This window comes from Octopus bimaculoides, chromosome 2 (assembly GCF_001194135.2).
Source record: "Octopus bimaculoides isolate UCB-OBI-ISO-001 chromosome 2, ASM119413v2, whole genome shotgun sequence".
Classification (NCBI taxonomy): Eukaryota; Metazoa; Mollusca; class Cephalopoda; order Octopoda; family Octopodidae; genus Octopus; species Octopus bimaculoides.
The window spans coordinates 152,175,325-152,196,239 of record NC_068982.1 but is presented as its reverse complement, the minus strand read 5'-3'; the positions used below and the strand labels follow the sequence as shown (position 1 = coordinate 152,196,239).

The window sequence follows — 20,915 nt, the reverse complement described above, 5'->3', positions numbered from 1 at the left end:
TATATATACATATGTATAAATTCATATATGCATATGCATGCATACATGTTTTATATATGTACATTATACATGTGTGTGTGTATACATACAGATATACATACATATATATATGTATCTATATACATACATGCTAACATGGAAGATGGATGTTAAATGATGATAATGATGATGATGATATATATTTATATATATATATATATATATATATATATACACACACACACACATTGCAATATTTTGTGAGTATCATTCTATAAATAAATCAAATCATATGTGCTGACAGGAGTTAATTACTTTCATAATCAATCAGTCAAAGTTATTTGTCACACTTATATAACCTTTCCAATGAGTGTACAGCACCCTTGCCTACTTTTATAGGCAGAATGACCCTTTGAAACTCGTGCAACATGTGTTTTGAAACAATATAACTTCACATCAAGAATCTAATGAAACAAATGCAAATGAATCCAATTAATTTTTAACATTCAATGTCGTGTTTATGTAAAAGATTTTGTTTTTTATTAGTCGTCAATGGGAAGCATAGATTTTTTAGTTGAAATATAGCTACAATAACTATTCTATATTGTTACTCCTTCTATTCATAATCTGCTTTGATGTTTTTATATTCCTTCAGTACAGCTTATGGGCCATTATCTTTATGTTACAAGTGAATTGAAGTCACAATTGTCTTGCTAGATGTATAAGTAATCAAAACAGGATGTCAGCTGGAGATGGAGCCTGGCTATATGGGAGGATAATCCATTGGAAGATGGAATCTGATTGCATCATAGATTAATTCTACTCCACAGCAGATGTTAGTTTTATACTCATGAAGGAAAATCTCACCATTTTAAATGAATTTCCCTGGTGAAAAGCATATAAGTGTTACATGTTTTTTCTGATGATTATGTCCACCTTGGAGGGCAATGGTACCTCTGTTTACTCTTCTAATCATACATATTTTTGTATATTACTATAGTTTATACATAACTCTGAAAAACGTAATTTTGACTTCAATTCATTAGTAATTTAAAGATAATTGTTCATAAACTGTGCTGATGAAAAATTTTAATATTGAAATGAATGCACAAATTAGAGAAAAAGAAACAACAATATAGAATTCTTAAATTGGAATAGATTGAACTTTTACTTTATGCTTACATACAGGTAATCGGAGAAAGAATCTTCATAAATAACACATGGAGTATTAAGTATTAACTAGATTTGAACCTTTACCCCATGCTTTTCATTGAATAAATACATGACTATACCTGTCCCAAAAGAAGAAAACAAGATAACAAATTCAATTAAATGAAAAACAGTGGCAGAGGTAAGTGACATGTTATATTGTTGATGCCAAAATACTGTCATAATAAAAGAAAAAAAAAATTAAACCTTGTTCTGAATCAAGGATTAAATGTACAAAGATGTTCATCACCAGCCTTTAGCTGTTGGCTGGTAATGGAACCTAGCTATATGGTAGAGTAATTCTGTAGAACAACAGACGTTGGTTTTATGATTATGAATCAAAACCTCACCTGTGTGAATAAAATTGCTTTGTGAAACATATACATACACACATGCATACACGTTTGTGTGTACATGTATGTGCATAATAAACAAATATAGTTCTCACCGCCAAAATAAGATCCGTCCGAGAGGCTCGTAGCAACTTCACCTTCCTTTGTTATAATATCAACTATTCCCTCTTGTATAAAATACATCTTCGTCCCAATTGTTCCTTCTCGAATTATATAGTCACCAGGCTGAAACACTTCATATTTGAGCTTACTGACTACCTCAGAAACAAACTGTGGATCTGCGTTTGTAAAGAATGGTACTGAAGCAACCAAAGATCTGCAGTTGTGGTTTATAACTTCCTGTATTATGGGGGAAAAATTAAATGCAAAGAAGAAAACCGGTTTTAGTATTAAGATATGACAAGGTACTATATAAATGCGTATATGCATATATAAATCATCATCATCATCATCATCGTTTAACGTCCGCTTTCCATGCTAGCATGGGTTGGACGATTTGACTGAGGATTGGTGAAACCGGATGGCAACACCAGGCTCCAGTCTAATTTGGCAGAGTTTCTACAGCTGGATGCCCTTCCTAATGCCAACCACTCAGAGAGTGTAGTGGGTGCTTTTACGTGTCACCCGCACGAAAACGGCCACGCTCGAAATGGTGTCTTTTATGTGCCACCCGCACAAGCCAGTCCAGGGGCACTGGCGACGATCTCGCTCGAAGCATTTATGTATGTATGAAGGGCAAGTTGTAAACAAAGAAATTGTTCTCAAATAAAGGAGTCCAGACAGGGTTAAACAACACAAGTAAGAACATTATTGTCATCATCGTCTTCATCATTGTTTTAATGCTGAAGACAAAATTTGCAGAGGTAGATTTCCTATGCATCTGGATTCCCTTCCTATGCATAATATTATTCTGTGCCCAGACATTTTTTCACAAAAGATTGGAAATGAACTTCACTGCTTCTATTGCAGTACTGTCCATTTATGACAATGACATAACATAAAAAAAAAAAACAAGGAGGGACAAACATACACACACTCACATTCTATGTAAGTGTACAGACATATATGACTAACTTCTTTCAGTTTACATTGCCCAAATTAGGAGGCTTTGGTTAGCCTGAGGCTATAGTAGAGGATGCTTTCCCAAAATTCATTAGAATTCTTAACTGCATTGCAAAACACACACATGAGCCAAGGTGTTAGCAAACAGCAATGAGGTCTAGGTAGTGAGAGAATGACCAGCATTAAAGTAGTGAACCATGCATTTTAGGATGCCTACAACATTACTGTGAACTTCTGATTGATGTTCACGAAGTGATCACCTAAACAGCAACCAGTCATACCTATAATATATAGATATCAGTGGATTTGAGATATTTGGAGTTGTGGTGTTGGCAATGAAGGGGCTAATGCAACAGTTGCAGTAATATGTACATTGCAGCTTAGGAAGGAGTAATGAAAAGTTACTGGCTTTACACATATTACAAAAGACCTGGTTGGAGGCCCAAACTTCCAAGTTCTTTTATAGGGCTTACAAAAACTGAAGGACCACTGCAATAAGTGTGTGAATCTAAGAGGGGAATATGTTCAATAAAATCATAATTAACTGATCCTCCTATATTCTCTTTTGTCCAAAACCAGAAACTTTTCAGCTTCCCCTCATAGGTGTGGCTGGAGATAAAACAGTTCTTTACCAGTTAGTATTGAAATTTTAAAAAACATTCACTAAATCAACAATAATATTGACTCTGAAAAAGTACTTACCTGCCGTAAGCATTCGTTTAATTCACCAAGGATGGTATCTTCATCAAACATTTTCCCTTGGAACCGATGTTCATAATAATCGGAAATACGCTGACGAAGTGTTCGAGGCAGTTTGCGACACACCATATATTCCTCTACTTGTTTAAACTAAAACAAATAAAAATAAAAGAATTTTCATTTTTATTTCTACATTCAAACAATTTTGTAAAAGCTTAGATTGTATATATAAATATATATATATAACACATAATGCACACACATTGCATTGTATAAACATATACAACATACACATAATATATATATATATATATGTACATAAAAATGGAAAATTACTTGGTTCGCTAAGGTATGTGACATCCTTACATCACTCTTAAGGAGTACTGACCAACGTTCTCTCTATATAGGTTAATTAACCCCTCCAAAAGCCAGGTGAGTATAGTTACTAAGTGTTTCTTTGATGTTGTTAACCTCAAAATTAGTAGTAAGACCAATGAAACAGTATTATAACTGTTAAAATGTAGTTCCATGGCATTGAATATAAGCAGTTTACAGATTTATGTATGATCACACTCTCTCATCAGGAGCCAAAATATTTTTTGAAACATGTTTTGAAGTCTTAGGTATGTTGATGATCTTCACATGGAACTCTTATTTATTTTGTGGATAGTTTCACATGCTTCCTTGGTGGTTGGTGCTTCTGGATTGTTTTGCATATGCAATGGTATCTGTGAAGTCTATGCACAGTTGATTAGAAGAGAAATCAGTTGAATAGGTTTGTGAAATATTCATCACCATTGACTGAGGTAATCATCTAGTTTTGAGATAATTGCCCCTTGAATATTGAGGACTATTTCCTTTGTTGATAATCAGCTTTTTGTGCTTGACTTTAAAAACTGATGTGGTTTTGTGAGTCCTTGATAAAAACTGCATTTTTACTCTCAAGAGAAACAGTATGCTTGGTCATTTTGGCATTGACAGTCTGCCCATTCTGTGCAACGGAAGTTATAATGAGTCAAGAGTTAATATCTGAGCCAATATCCTTAACTGGGACCTTATATTACACTTCTTCATGTCTTATGGAATGAGCATGGGAAAGATGTATGGTCCAGTAACTCTGCCATCTTGCCTCATACTTAGTTTTGAAAACCCTGTACACACTTTTTCCTCCCCTACCTTGGATGATGGAAACCACACCATCCAACACATTGGCCAGGACTTCCTTTAAGTGCACTTTGGAGGGCATACAGAGAGCTCCTCCACGTTTTGAGGGCTAGTATTATGTTACTCTTCTGCTTATCCTTTCTTTGATAAAATCATCAGGTGAGGGATCACAGTTTTTCATGAAGTAACTTTCCACATTCTTCATTTTCTCAGAGAAATGTGTTGTATTTAAAAGATCTTTTTAACTTAAGACTATAACAAAGCTGTTGATGTCTGCTTAGTTACGAAAATTTTGTCTGTTGCCAGGGTCTATGTTTAGAAATTTTATTCATCTGTGATTTCTTTTCCGTATTTTTTGAAGCACCAATGTCTGCATGTATCATTGTAATCACACCTGTTTGCGTAAAAGCTATCATTTTCCTTTGTTTGTCCTTTTCATGTAGTTTGTCTTTATTTTCAGAATTTTCAACAAATATTTTTATATTAAAAAAAAAAAATTGGATGTTAAGCTTACTGCTATTTTCTGTTTTTTGACCTTTCACCTCTACCTCAGCAGAAAAAAAAACTAATCTTTGAAATTTGTAAATAATCAAAATACTTTCAAAATTAAATTCTTAAAAGATAGGCCTTTTGTTTTCCTTGAGGAAATGGTGCAGGCTTACCAAAGTTACAGAATATCTTTTTTGTAAATATTTCAGAAAGAAACTTTTTCATTCAATGAAACATAGTAAAATTCAAGTGAAACATATCCAATGTGAGCAAATAATGATAATAATAATAATAATTATAGTAGTTTCAAATTTTTACACTAGGCCAGCAATTTTGAAGGGGAGGGGTTTGTCAATACTATCAATCATAGTACTTCACTGGTACCTTCTTCGGTTGACCCTGAAGGATAAAAGGCAAAGTTGATCTCAGCAGGATCTGAACTGAGTACATAAAGAATTGGAAGAAATGCTATAAAACATTTTGTTCAATGCTTTGATGTTTCTGCTAATCAGATAATAATAATAATAATAATAATAATAATAACAATCTTTTCAAGATCTAAAATTTGGGTGGTGGATTAATTGCTTACATTGGCCCCATTGCTCAGTTGGTACTTGTTTTATTGACCCTAAAAAGATGAAAGGCAAAGTTGACATCAGCAGTATCCAAACTCCGATCGTGAAGCTGAAAGAAATGCTGCTAAGCATTTTGTCCGGTGTTGTAACAATTCTGCCAGCTCACTCATGATGATGATGATGATGATAAAAAATGAGGTAGAAAAAGGAGGAAAGGAGGAGGTAGATGATTAAAGTAGATCTCTTTCCTTATACCAAAAGTAATAAAATCAATAGGAAGACCCAGGCAAATATGAGATAAAGATTAAGAAAGAATGTATGCTCTGCTAAAAGCTCCACTCATATATCTAACATACATCTCAGATACAAGTGAATAAGACACCTTGAAAGAAGGGAATATACTGATTATATTGCTTGGTTGTAGAGGAAAAACATCAAAGAGAATGACAAAAATATATTATAGAAATATTGTCAGCTTTCTTTAAGTCTCACTTCATAGTAATGTAGTTACATTTCTAATAATAAAAAATGAAATTGCAGAGAATATAAAGATGTTATGATAATAAATTTAATCATCATTTCATACTATATTAATAACTGCACAGTCATCTGCTAATTTATCTATTCTTGCATGAGAAGTATTGTTGCACATGTTAATCCAGAGACAAAGAAGATCATGAATTATATTGCTGTTGAATTGTGACTGACTGACATACATAAATACATACATACATGTATGCACCCCCCACAAACATGCATACATACATACATACATACATATCTGACAAGGAGTGGATGAAAACAAATCTTGCAGCCTGTAACAAAACACATGACACTAAAGAATATTACAGCTGAATAAAGAAAATTTGGACCTCAGAACTCTCTGCATTCAATAAAACAGTGGCCCACAATATGTTTGCAGTGCCAGTACTCATACCAACATTTGGGCTGCTTGATGAGATCCGAGCCATTGATGTGAAAACCTGGAACATACTAACAAGCATACATAATTTCCACATAAACAATAACGTAGACCAGCTCTACCTAAAATGAAAGCAAGGAGGTAGAGTCTTAACATCGATCTAAAATCCCTTTGAATGTCGTATCATATGCCTTTGGCAACATCTTTTAACCACCAAGTTTTGAAGTGCATCTCTTGACCAAGTTTGCATACATGAGGCTGATAACATCATAAGACTTGGAAGGCAGCTCCTTGAGCAATATTTTTTGTCTGATAACCTAGAATACATGCCCAAAGAAGTTGCATGACTCCATTGCAACATATCATCAGATGAAAGGAGGAGCCTATATAAGCAGAAGACTATGCATGGATATGTTAGTAGAAAGCTCTAAGATGATAGTAACATTGATCATCAAAGCAGTCTATCATGGACCAATAGCTGAATTACTACCTCCCACTTTGAAGGGCATGTGTTTGCAATCCAGGAACAGGAAATATCAACCAAGTACCTGATGCACAAAAGGGATAGAGATGCAGGAAAAAACAGTAAAATGTGACAACTGGTGCAAACTTTGTGGAGTTAATACTGAAGATATCACCCACAGCATAAGCAGTTGTTTGAAAATGTCATCATGGTATTATCTACTGATGAGACATGTTGTTGTAACTAGGACACTCTATAACGAAATCCATCAGAAGGATAATCCTGAGGACAAACAAAATAAGAATCCATAGTATGGTAGAAGCCATAGCCACTCATAATAAAAAGGAGTACTGGTGGAATGTCCCAGTGAAGACCTCAATAAAATGTAAGCACACCAGACCTTATATAATGATTTGGGATAGAGAATAGAAACTGTGCACAGTTGGGGAAATTAGCTGCCCAGCTGATGTGAACATAAAGATGAAGATCAGTAAAAAAGAGAATACCTATGTTGAACTATTGAGAAATCTGCAGTTACTCTATCCAGATTACAAGTTCAGGTTTATATCTGTAATTATTGGAGCCTTGGGATATGCCTAAATACCAATCTTGAGAAATTAGGCTTCTCAAAACCAGAATGGAGAAAGCAGATTCGAAGACTACAGATCCAATTCCTTCAATCTACATCCAATTTGCACTGTCTTAGAATAGGAAAGACGACTGAGATATTTCTAAGATTACTCTCTAACAAACAGACAACATATTTTATGAACTGTTATATAGTATGCATGAACATATATAAAGGCACTTAAATACTCTTAAACATACAGTCATACATTAACATGTAAAGACCAATACAGAATCAAACTATGGCAGACTTTGTATCATTTGTTAAAAGTTGCCTAATTAAAGAAATTTTAAGTTTATTTTAGATACTACTATAAAATATAGCCCTTCAAAATTACCTTGCTAATGACATAGTAAAGCAAGATGAATATTTTTTTCAATAAAATGAAATGGAAGAATCCCCATAGAAACCATTAGTATTTTAATTAATTGATTGATTAATGCGTGAATGAATGAATTTATTTATTAGAATTTAACAGAATTTAGATAATTTCAAATTGCAAAATAATTACCTTTTCGTTGTAGAGTCGTCTTGATGTGTCAAAAGACTGTATAAGTGTTGTCGTGTGACCTAGGAATAGTGCGTAGCAGGTGGCGCCACTAAGCATACTAAGAATTGTGAGCCAGGTATCAGTCATATTCTGCGGTGGAAACCGGCCATACCCTATACACAGCATGTGTGATAAAGCCTTGAAAAGAGCCCAAGTATATTGCTCAGCCCAATGTGCTTCCTATCAGGGGACAAAGGTAAAATAAAAATAGAGGAGAAAAATAATCAATATTAATTAATTATTGCTATATTTCAAAATGCAGAATTAATCAAATGCAACAAACACAAAATTATTTGATATAAGGAAGGTGATAAAATGTAATTAGGCATTTCTGTCACAAATACAGAAATATATATCAACCCAGAACAAAATCTGCTTCGTACTTCACCAAATTGTAAATTAAACAAAACCAAAAATAATGAATCAGATATCAAATAGTTCATAATAAATGATATGTATAAGTGTAATTGTTACTGGACTTGTAATGTAGCTTTCATGCAAGAATAACAGAACATCTTTTATGCAATTGTTAATGAAAATATTGTAAAGTATTTTTTAAATAATTTTTACATAATTGTTAAAGAAAGATGCAATGTATTTTTATATAATTGTCACTGAATATGTTGTCATGTACCAATGATGTATTTTTTCTTCATTGTTAGTAAATGTGATGTAATGTATTCTTTATTTATGTATTACTGATTATGTTGTAATATATATTTTATGCAATTGCTACTCAAAATGTTGCAATATATAGATAATTTATATATGTAATATTAATTTGCTTAAGTCACTGTATATTTTACCAGAATTTTGTATATCAAGAATAAAAGTCAGGAGAGTGAAAAACATGTTGATAGTGAGATAAACAGACAGATAAATAGACACTTTTGAAAATATTCTACCAAAAAGAATCACTTATTTTGTATTTGTATGTCAAAATGGGAAAAATGTCAGTGAATTTGGATCTTTTAACAAAATACTAAATAAATAATACAGTACATTGAAGGACTTAGGAAAATATCCAGGGACATGCTCTATATGAAAACCAAATGGTAAGTTAGGTTCAAGCATTTGTATATTAACTCCAACCTCTCAATTTTGTTTTGAGGCTGTATAAATTCTTGATTAATTCTCTATTTTCCTTCTTTTATGTTATGCCACTCGATGTTTATTCAACAAAAATCAGTACATCTTCAAGTCACTGTATTGTAAAAATCAGTCACCTTCTACTGCATTGCCCACATTCTATTTTATTTTAATTAAACATTATGACTGTCTCCTTGTACTTTCTTGATCAAAATTAATCATTAAGCTAGTGATTCTTTCTGCTCACCATATCTGTAATTTTAATTAATCAACAATTTCTTGGCTCACTATAGTATGTTAGCACAGATTTTACCAATATAGTACATATATATTGCATTTGACATCAACAAAGATATTAAATTTGAGACCTGCTCTCACATCAAATATGATCAAGTCTCTAATCTTAGGTACACAGGATATTACTGAAACTCAGAGAAGCTATATTTGAAAATAGATATGAAGGAGATCATCACAAGAGAAGCAGGAAATCCTTAGTTCAAAGTCATCTCTTTGTTTCTAAATATCAGAAATGTATTCTACTGGAGGCAGAATAATATTATCCACATTGGATAACATATAGTTATATAATAATTATAATTTATCAAAGCTAAACAGAACACTGAAGAAGGAGGTTATGTAAACAGTGTTTGCAGGCATCTAATACAGTTATGGATTGCAAGATAGTGCATATAAAAGCAATGCACCAATGATGGAGACTACGAGTGGCATGGCACTTGATGTGTAAAGTAATTGATGATTTTGATTATTAAGATGACCTCATCAAATATGATCTTACTGAGGTCATTGTTAGCATCCACATGAATAGAAGAATTTTAGTCCTCTCTACATTGATACCAAAAGGATTTTCTTTTCTCCTAAAGTTATAAAGTATGTATCATCAACTTTTCCATGAAGAAATAATCTTATTACATCTATTAAATATTTATTTCTATCACTAATAACATTATTATAGCCTTCTTCTGAATTGTATTATTAATGTTCCATTCTGAAGGTTAAGAACTTTCAAGTATATAGATTTCAAACATATAGAAAATATTTGAATTTTCCTTAATTTTCAGCTGGCATTTGACGAATCCAGTGGTTTTCAAAATTGTAGCAAAGCCAGCATGTATAAAAGCCAGTGACACTCTTATACAGGTAGTCCCATCATCTATTAATGAAGACAGAGATTTAATATATATTTAGACATTGCCATGTTTGTGTGGTTAAACCATTTGCATCAACAATGTCGTGTGCATCACTTTAGGCAAGTGTCTTCTACTGAAGCCCTCAGCTGACCAATATCTTGTGAGTGAATTTTGTAGATGGAAACCGCACAAAACCTGTTTTATTCATGTGTATGTATGTTTATGTGTGTGTGTGTGTGTGTGTGCATGCATGCATGTGTGCGTTTTGTATGTGTCTGTGTTGCATGCTTCAAAGCAGAAGAAGTACAAAGCAACAAATAGTAATGTTTGTTGTAAAAAATCATCTGTTGGCTCAGTGTTTTTCAAGACATGTGAAATAAAAACTTCTTTACATGAAATACAAATAAGAGTGAGTGATAAGAAGAGCATGATGTAAATACATTTAACCCCATTGAAAAAAGAAAACAGACATTAGATCAAACAAAATAAATTATATATATACTTTTTCACTAAAAACAGTCACATATCCAGAAAATGGATATATAAAATGTACTTGTTTATTTTAACGTATGTACCTTGAATAATTATTTTCCACATTTAAGCTATGTATGTGTGTGTGTGTGTGTGATATTTTCCTCCCTTCTTACTCTGGCCCATCCTTTTGTTCCTTCTGAGTCATATATACTTACTCCTTCCCATATAGATTTCTCCTTCCTTTTATCTCCCTACTTTCTCCTTATTCTCTCCTCTTTTTTCCCTCTTATTATTAAGTTTTCACCAACACCTAACACATTCACAAATGCATACATATACCACTCCTCTTCAAACTGACTAGTTACACAGTAAGAAAATATAGGCTACAACAGTTATAGTCCTGGACACTATAACTTTGGAGGACTTGCATGGGAACTTCAGAAGGTGGCTGGAGTGCTACAAGTGCATTGAAATCAGAGGGTCCTACTTTGAAGGTGATTTGATTTTTGTCGTTCTTTGAAATTAATAAATATCTTTCCCGGAAAAGTCTCAAAACATCTAGAATGCATCTCATATGAATGTATATATAGGCAGAATCATATATCAGGTCATTAAGAGTGAAATGTCTGATTTTCTTATGTACCAAGTTTGACAGTCATTAACTCTAATGTCTTATCCTGACAATTCTTTGTTTTTACAACTTTGAAGAGTTTCATCATCACTTTTCGAAATGCAATTCATGGTGTCTGATTATATTGTGAGTTTTCTCTTACAAATCAATTTTTGTGAACCCATGGATAGATCAAAAATTCATGTTGATTATGTATATGAGTTCTGTCATGGAACCAATGCATCCCAGACAGCTTGAAACATCAATGAGGTGTTTGGTGAAGATGTGGCAAACGAGCACACTGTACGTTGATGTTTTGAGAAGTTCTGGTCTGGTGACTTTACTCTTGAAAATCAGCCTTGTGGTAGACCGGAGACCAAGGTGGATAATGATGAGCTAGAAACTAATGGAAGTGGATACATCTCAAACTACGTGTGAGTTAGCAGCAAGGTTTGATGTTTCAATTCCAACTGAGGTAAAAAAACTGGACAAGTACCCACACAAACTGAACGAGCATCAAATTACACATAATCTTGAAATTTGCTGTCACAGCATCAATGTGAACCATTTTTACATCGTATTGTTGTGTGAAAAAATGTATGGTGAAAAATGGATTCTTTTCAACAATAGCAAGCATTCTGCATGGTGGTTGGATAGAGACGAAGTACCAAAACATAATCCAAAAAAGAATATTCACCAAAAAAAAGCTAATGGTGTTTGTTTGGTGGTCCAGCACTGGTGTCACCCACTACAGTTTCAAGAGACTTCGTAAGTCAATTACAGCAGATGTATACGCCAGCTATTTGGATGAAATGATGAATGAACTTGCAATTAAACAACTGAGATTGGTCAATAGCGACAATTCTCTTGCACGACAATTCTTGAGCACGTGTTTGCACAAAGAACACTACTCAAGTTATAGGAACTGAACTTGGAAGTACTCTGTTATCCATTATATTCATTAGACCTTGCACCAACTAACTATCATGTTTTCCAGGCATTAGGCAATTTTTTTGCAAGAAAAAAACTTCAAATCTAAAGAAGATGCAAAAACAGCCCTTTGTGATTTTATCATGCCTTGATCTCCAGAATTCTTTGTTGCTGGCATAAATAAGCGACCAATAAAATGGCAAAATTGTGTTAATAATTTAGGTGCATACTTTGATTAACTGCATTGTTTTTTGTTGAGATAGAGTAAAATAAACTTTCAGTTCAAATTCAGACATTTCATTCTTAATGACCTGATATATATATATATATATATATATATATATATATATATATATATATTATAAGAAAAGGAATAAATTATCTTATGAACTTATCTTACAGCTGTTTCTACTATAAGATGTGGTGGACTCATAGTTGCATGGCTGAGTAACAGCTTATAGCTTTATCAGACCCTCAAACATTATATATATGTATTTAAGAATTTAAAGTTAGGTGGTATGTGAGGTGAGATAAATAAAATAAATTTATTTATAAATATATATATTTATTTAACCACGTGACTCCCATAGGATTATGACTGTTTCACAACCTTCTTCATATATTATTAATTTCAGTGTGGAAGACATTATGCTTACATATTTGCATTACTATGTATGCTTGGCATTGTGCAATACAATTGTATATTCACAAATTAATGCAAATAAAGAAAGAGGAGCTTTTTGTGACACTGCACAATTCTCTGAATTCACATCTTATACTCTTATACTACTCATATATATATATATATATATATATATATATATCATCTCTTTCTTTTTCTCTTGTTTCAGTCATTAGACTATGGCCATGCTGGTGTACCATCTTGAAGAATTTTAGTCGAATGAATCAACCCTAGTACTTATTATTGTCTTGTAAAACCTGGTTCTTATGCTATTGATCTCTTTCACTGAACTGCTAAGTTACAGGGACCTGAAAACATCAAATCCAGTGTCAAGCAGTGGTGGGGGACAAACACATACACAAAGACATATACATATAAATATACATATATGTACACTGGGCTGCTTTCAGTTTCTGTCTACTAAATCCACTCATAAGGCTTCGGTCAGCCTGAGGCTTATTGTAGAAGAAACTTGCCATGCAGTGGGACTTGACTTAGAACCATGTGGTTGGGGAGCAAACTTCTTACCACTCATCCATATGTGTGTGCATGTAATGGAAGTCAGTTATTATGATCACTTTCAAATATAGACCTTTTATGTAACAATTATGAGATAATAACTTTAAGCAGAGGGTATAACAATGTTGTACAGATGCTTGGTACCCATCAGTTTTAAAAATCAGTTGATAACATTAAATACACAACTTAAATAAACAGCTTTGACAATGCATGTAAGTATGTATATTTACTTATATAGTGATTACATTGACTACCTTACTGTCTATTTTTAAGTCATTGTGTGTCATTTTAGGAAAATTTAGAGTGACAAAGTAGAGTCACTTTCAGAAATAATGATTTCATGTAACTTTATTAACAAGTTATTGTTGATAATGATGATGACAATGAGCAGGAAGAAGGTGGCAATAACTGCAATTGTGTTAATGTTAATGATGAGGAAGACAATGACAACGGTGTGCTTAATTGTGTGTCTCAAGTCGTTCCTGTCATAACTATCCCACCTTTATAGGGTACAGTGTATTACACTATCCAAGGAACCCCTTCCCTATTTCACATGGTAGGCTGTCAGTTCAGAGAGATTCTACAACTATTTCTAGCGAGTTGAGTGGTGACATAGAGGCTCTCGTTGTTGATGTTGTTGTGTTATTGTCTGCTCTTCACTAATGATTTTCTATAAAACAGAAATGCTTATAGACAAGTCCACAGAGATATCAATCTAGTAAATCCAATCATTAATGGAATTATTTATATAAGGCTTATTTATTGAGTTGATGCAAAGATAATCCATGTACATTGGTATGTAAGTGTGTGTATGAATGAATGTGTTTTGTGAATACTAGATCTTTTGCGTGTGAGCGCACGCACACACACACACATGTATGTGAGAATGTATGTAAACATATATAATTATATACCATCATCATATAACGTCCGTTTTCCATGCTGGCATGGGGTTGATGATTTGACTGGAGACTAGCAAGCCAGGAGGCCACACCAGGCTCCATCTGATCTGGCAATGTTTCTACAGCTGGATGTAGAAACATCTGAGAGTGTAGTGGGTGCTTTTTATGTGCCACCAGCATGGGAGCTAGTCAAGCAGCACTGGCATCAGCCATGTTCAGATGGTGCTTTTTATGTGCCACCAGCACAGGAGCCAGTCTGGGCAGTGGGGCTGGCATCGATTACATTCAGATGGTGCTTTTTTATGTGCCACCGTCGCAAGGAGCCAGTCAGGCAGCTCTGGCAGTGACCCACACATGAATGAATGGTGCTTATCGCTTGCCACCAGCACTGGTAATGGCCACAATTACAATTTCCATTTGATTGTGATTTGATTTAATTTTGATTTACTTAACTCAAGCATGTTTTCCCTGCATAAGTTCACCATAAAGCATTTTTTGAGGAATACACTCATCATCCATATGGATGAGATGGTTTGTTCATTGTAGTTGATTCCTAATAAGCGTAGTTTGGATTGACATGATTCTATCTTCAGCAAGAACCTCAATGTCAAGAATGAGTGAGGACCTACTTATTTTGAGTATGTGGTGGAGACATTTCTAGTGAAATATTTTCAACATTTTTACTTGACGCATGTATATTGTCCAAATTTCAGAAGAATACAACAATGCAGAAAAAATAAATGAGATGTATACATAGTCTCAGTGTCAGCTTTAATATGGCATTGTGACTAGACATTAGTTTCAAGGCTGCCAAAGGCTTTTGCTGCCCTTTGAATATGAGAAATGATTTTTGCATTTAGGTTTCCATCAACATACCCAATGTTATCCAGATATTCAAAAGAAGTCACCACTTTAATCATTGCAACCTTATATATATATTTATTTTTTTACTAAGCAGATTTTCTACAGCTGGATGTGCTTCCAATAACTAACTTCATCCGTTTTCAAGTGAGGCAATGTTTACCTGTTTCCTATCTTCTGTTTTCTCATAGAAGATTGGGAATGAAGGACACTGCTTGCATGACTAAGATATTTGACATTTGTTTATGACTATTATGTGATGTCAAGGCAAGGAGACAGTAACAGACACACAAACATACATGCACGCACACACACACACTATACACATAATATGTGTATATATAAAACATTTTCATAAGATATATATTATATAACTAAGAATAGTCTATCTATCTGGCACTCACTACACTCTTGGAATGGTTGGCATTAAGAAGAGCCTCCAGCCATAGTAGTTTGGCAAAAGAGACTGATAGAATAAGCACCAAGCTTTAAAAAAGATAAATACTAGGGTTGATTCGTTCAACTAAAAAAATTCAAGCCAGTGCTCCAGCATGACCACAGTCTAACAAGTGAAACAAATAAAAGAAGAAAGAAGGTATATGTTATATTATTTTATATTACATAAATATAATGTAATATAGGATTCTGACAGACTGTTTCAGTATTTCTAGCTAATGAAGCAGAGCCTATGATCTGAGAATGTCATTTACAGCCAAATTGTGCTTTCATACATTGTCTATGGCGATAATTATCTCCTGAGACTATTTTCATTATGAAAGGTTTTTCCATGTCCACTTATTCACACATATTTCATTCACCTCTACTTTGTATGCCTCCAGTTTATAATGCATTTCCCCATATATATATATATATGTATATATATATATATATATATATATATATATATATATATATATATATATATATATACACACACACATATATACACATATACATATCTATCTCTCTCTCTCTCTCTCTCTCTCTCTATATATATATATATATATATATACACATACACACACACACACATATATTGAATAATAAAACATATACACATGCATACATACACACATGCACATGCTCACAGACACATATATACATGACTCTTTTTTCTTCATATAGTCATTCATATCCCAATTAATATAATTATATAATCTGAAAACTAGGGATGAGAGACAGATCTGGAGTAAAGCAGCTATGTTATTGATGAAGCCACAGATGATAACAAAAGGACTTTGATGAATCTAATATATTGATTGACCAAACAATTAATCAAAAAATCGATTAGACAATTGTTTAAATGGTTTACTAATTGTCTAATAACAACAAAAGAAATGAAATAGACCCGGTGCAGGTGTTTCTTATTGGCATAATGACCCTGCCAAGATACAACAAAGACTTTTTAAATTTTCTTTTGATATTTGCTGCTGCACTTGTTTCTGATGTGATTTTACTTAGTTCATATTTTTCATTGACATTAATATTAGTAAATTTAACAGTGAAAGAAAGTAAAATATAGGAAAACAATTGTTTAAAAACAAAATACAGACATTTGTAAGATAAATGATACATTCAAAACCATAACACTCAACTACTGTAACAACATAATGTGAATACTCAGCACTGTATTCATTTATTTTAACTAGTTTGATTCACTGGACTTCACCTCTTGTGACAGCACAACCCTCAAGGGTTTTAGTCAATAAAATTGGCTCCAGAACTTATTTCAATCAGTATTTTTTTTATCAAATAGCTAAGTTAACATTTTTGACCTCTACCAAACCCCAATTTCTGATGCTAGTTTACACACACACACACACAGACACACACACACACACACACACATGCATGCATGCATGCACACACACACATTCTGCCTATCAAATTCCTTCTCAAGGTATTAGTCAACCAGGGCTTGTGACATTTGTTCAAGATCCTAAGCAATAGGAGCAAGCTTGAAACAACATGGTTATGAAGTGATTTCATAAGTACAGATCTATGCTTGTACCTTTGAAGAGGGAGATATGGCTGCTATCTTAAACAGGCTGAGTGATTGCTGAGAGGTTCCCTTGTTGGCTTGTGATATTTTAGTAGTTTAATGAGGTGGGTAAGGAGTAAGAAAAAAAATTAATACAAACTTGGGTATTTGATAATTATTTTCCTTTATCTATCCTGGTGGATTGAAGCATAAAGCCAGTCTCAGTGAGATTTTTACTCAAACTCACTATAACATATCATACATGACAAAAGTATTAGGTCGTTGGTGATAGCATTTGAGTAAGTAATGAATCTGTTTGAGTGAAGGATCAACAAGGGAGCCTCTAAATTGTTAGAGTAGAGTTGTTGGTCAATAACTTCTCTCTCTCAGATCACACCATGGTATCTTTGCACAGAAAGGACATGTTGGCTAATGTAGTTGTTAGATACAATAAGTTTGGGTATAAGATGGGAGAACCACAGCTGGAATGCTTTTAGTCAGAGTTTTCCTCAATCAAAATATGGATTTATACACACACATACACATTTACACACACACACACATATGCATCAATTTAAAATATTACATCAATTTAAGATCATACATTTTGTTGTCTTTGGAAATAAGACATTTCGTAAATTAAGATTTACCTGACCTGCAATTCTTCAATGGACACCCAACAATCTTTGGGGAAATCTTGCAACATGGGCACGAGGAACTGCAGGCAACCGTTCCAGTGACCAAGCAGGAACATCAGGCATATCAAGTTAAATATTCGCATAAACTTGCCAGCCAGCGCTAAGAACTGAAATTACAAAAGAAATAAAATTATTTTTCAGTAGTGATTTTTGTCAAATTACACTGTGTCTCCAGAAATAAAGAAGAGAAATAAATGTAAAAAAAAAAAAGTAATAAAGATCTGCCAAAATAACACTATAATAGCAAAATAGGAGAGAACAAACCATTATATTCTAAGACATGCTGGAATAAGAAAATAAACAGGCTATTCATGCAGTTTGGTAATTGACTATATTATAGGATATTTATGGAAAGTGTGTCTATGTATGTTTGTGTGCATGTATGTATATGTGTGTTTGTGTGCATATATGGATATACATATCATGTGTGTCTATGTATATGTGTGTGTATGTATACACATATGCACACTTATATGTACATATAACTGCATGGTTAGGGAAACTACAATTCAGGAAAGAACTCAGTACATTTGGAATGAAGAGAGTATTTATTTTTATAAGAATAACTGCACTTTGCACACACATATACAGGTGTGTGGTACTTAGACTCACATAAACCTTATAAAGCACATCTTAATTCATCTCATCAAGTCATATGCTCTACAACTAATCGAAAATAAGTTGGGTCTGTGACAAATGCATTTATTAACTTTTTAGTAAACTTCTTGGACCCAGAAATGTTTCTGTGACTATTCTTCTCTTCCTTATCATCAATAATAGTTGGCCATGAGGAATGGAACACAAATGAATATATAACCAACAAAATCCTAACTGATAAGATACTGAAATATCTTCACTTTGCTCTGCTGAGAGGTTAGACAACTTCAGATTCCTTAGAATAGTTTATATATTAACTTGTCACACATGAGCATATAAATATCTTGTTATCTTTAACATTAATTTTGTAATCAAATTCATGTAGTTAAGAAATAATCGACACATTAAACTAAAAGTTTTTGATTCCAGTTATAAGATATGAATCTTATTGACATCATATATATATATATATATATATATATATATATATATATATATACGATATCCTCTAGAGGATTTTGTTATAAGTTATTTAACATACTGGTATTTGTCTATGTAAGTCAAATACATGCCACTGACCAATTATTTCTCTTAGATCATTTTGTTGAAATGCTAGGCTATTACTGTTTTCTACTTTGTCTTGCATAAGCCTAAGTCCTTTGGCTGCTGGAAATATGGTGGGACAATTGTCTTGCTGATGAAGTCTGTTGAGCCAGAGACATGTGTCCACAACTGTCCTCTCTCTAAAGCCTGTCCCTTTCCTTAATGACGTTAATTATGGGGGATTTTTAATTTTTAATCTTAAGATTTTCTCCCCTTTTCAAGTGGAGCTGGTCATAATTACCCTTTGGTAATTATGATACGTCCTCTAATGAGAGAAATGATTTTAAAAAATCATAAATTTTTCCTGTAAGCATTTTAACATATTGGTATTTGTCTGCGGAATATGGCCAGTATAGATCTGAGAAGACCATAGTTTAAATGAAGACTCAATATGTAATTATGTAAAGTAAATGATTTATTGTGATACTAAGAAGTGCTACACACACATACACACTTGTGCACATGCACACATACACACACCTGTGTGCATGCACACACACACACACACACACACGCCTAAATGGATATGTATACATGTATTTACACATCTTTGAAAACATACATGCATCCATCTATATATGCATGTGTGTGTGTAAGATTCCCCTCTTACAGTCATATAAGTGATATGGAAGCCTCTAGTGCAAATTGCAGATTAATGAAATACCTCAAAATCAGAAGCCATATCACTTGTAATTAAAAATTTTCATTCATATATATAGCACATGTGGACTGATAGAAAGCGTAGCTTAATGCAAAGATCATAAACTATATATATGTACAAGTGTACTTGTGCATTCTATAAACGTGTGTGTATGTGTGCGTGTTTGTGATTGTATGTGTGTGTGTTTTGTGTGTATATGTATGTATGTATTAGTTTATATATTTGCATGAATAGATGTATATGAGAGAATATGAGTTGTAGTTACAAAAGATAAAATGATATAAAACATATCTAAATGAATTTAGACTCAAAACTGGTCGTTTTGAAATGCCTTTTCAAATGAAAATAAATATAAAGTTACATATTGCTATTCTTAACTGCACATAATTGTATGCACACACACACACACATGCAAATACACTCACACACTAACGCGCACACACACACATACGCATACATGTATATGCATGTGTGTATGTGCATGTGTATATATATATATATATATATATATATATATATATATATATAATGTGTGTGTGTGTGTGTGTATAAGTGTGTGTATTTGTATGTGTAGACATACATATACACCCAGATATATTCAAGCAGATACACACACATGCAAATATTTTGTTAATGCATTAATGCAAAATACAAACTTGCTCAGTACATCCTTTTGGTGGAAATGTGAATAATTTAAAATAACACTGGAACATTAATCTACTGGCATGTTTCACATATCTTACAATAAAGCTAAACTCAATCATCAGTAGAAAATGAGAAATGCACACGCACACATATACATATACACACATAAAGTGTAACATTATCTATATCTATATGTATATATATATGTGTGTGTGTGTATGTGTATGCATAGATGTATATATATGTTTGTATGTATATATATGTATGTGTATATGTATAAATACACACTTACTCACACACATGTACATATAAACATACATATATACACCTGTTTTTCATACACCTATCTTTGTCTTTTGTTTTACTATAAATTTCAACGATATATATATATATATATATATATATATATATATATATATATA

The 20,915-nt window shown here is 33.0% G+C and overlaps 1 protein-coding gene across 6 annotated transcripts in view; it reads right to left on the bottom strand.

Moving 5' to 3' along the window:
- The window catches only part of LOC106874330 (potassium/sodium hyperpolarization-activated cyclic nucleotide-gated channel 2), a 531,661-nt gene that overhangs the window by 18,485 nt on the left and 492,261 nt on the right, over positions 1–20,915 (bottom strand). For all 6 annotated transcript variants that reach the window (XM_052965669.1, XM_052965670.1, XM_052965671.1 and 3 more), the window contains 4 exons: positions 17,945–18,094; positions 8,055–8,273; positions 3,306–3,452; positions 1,637–1,880 (listed from right to left, as the gene is read on the bottom strand). In XM_052965669.1, the coding sequence (XP_052821629.1) occupies positions 1,637–1,880; positions 3,306–3,452; positions 8,055–8,273; positions 17,945–18,094 (760 nt within the window). The remainder of the gene's footprint in view (positions 1–1,636; positions 1,881–3,305; positions 3,453–8,054; positions 8,274–17,944; positions 18,095–20,915) is intronic.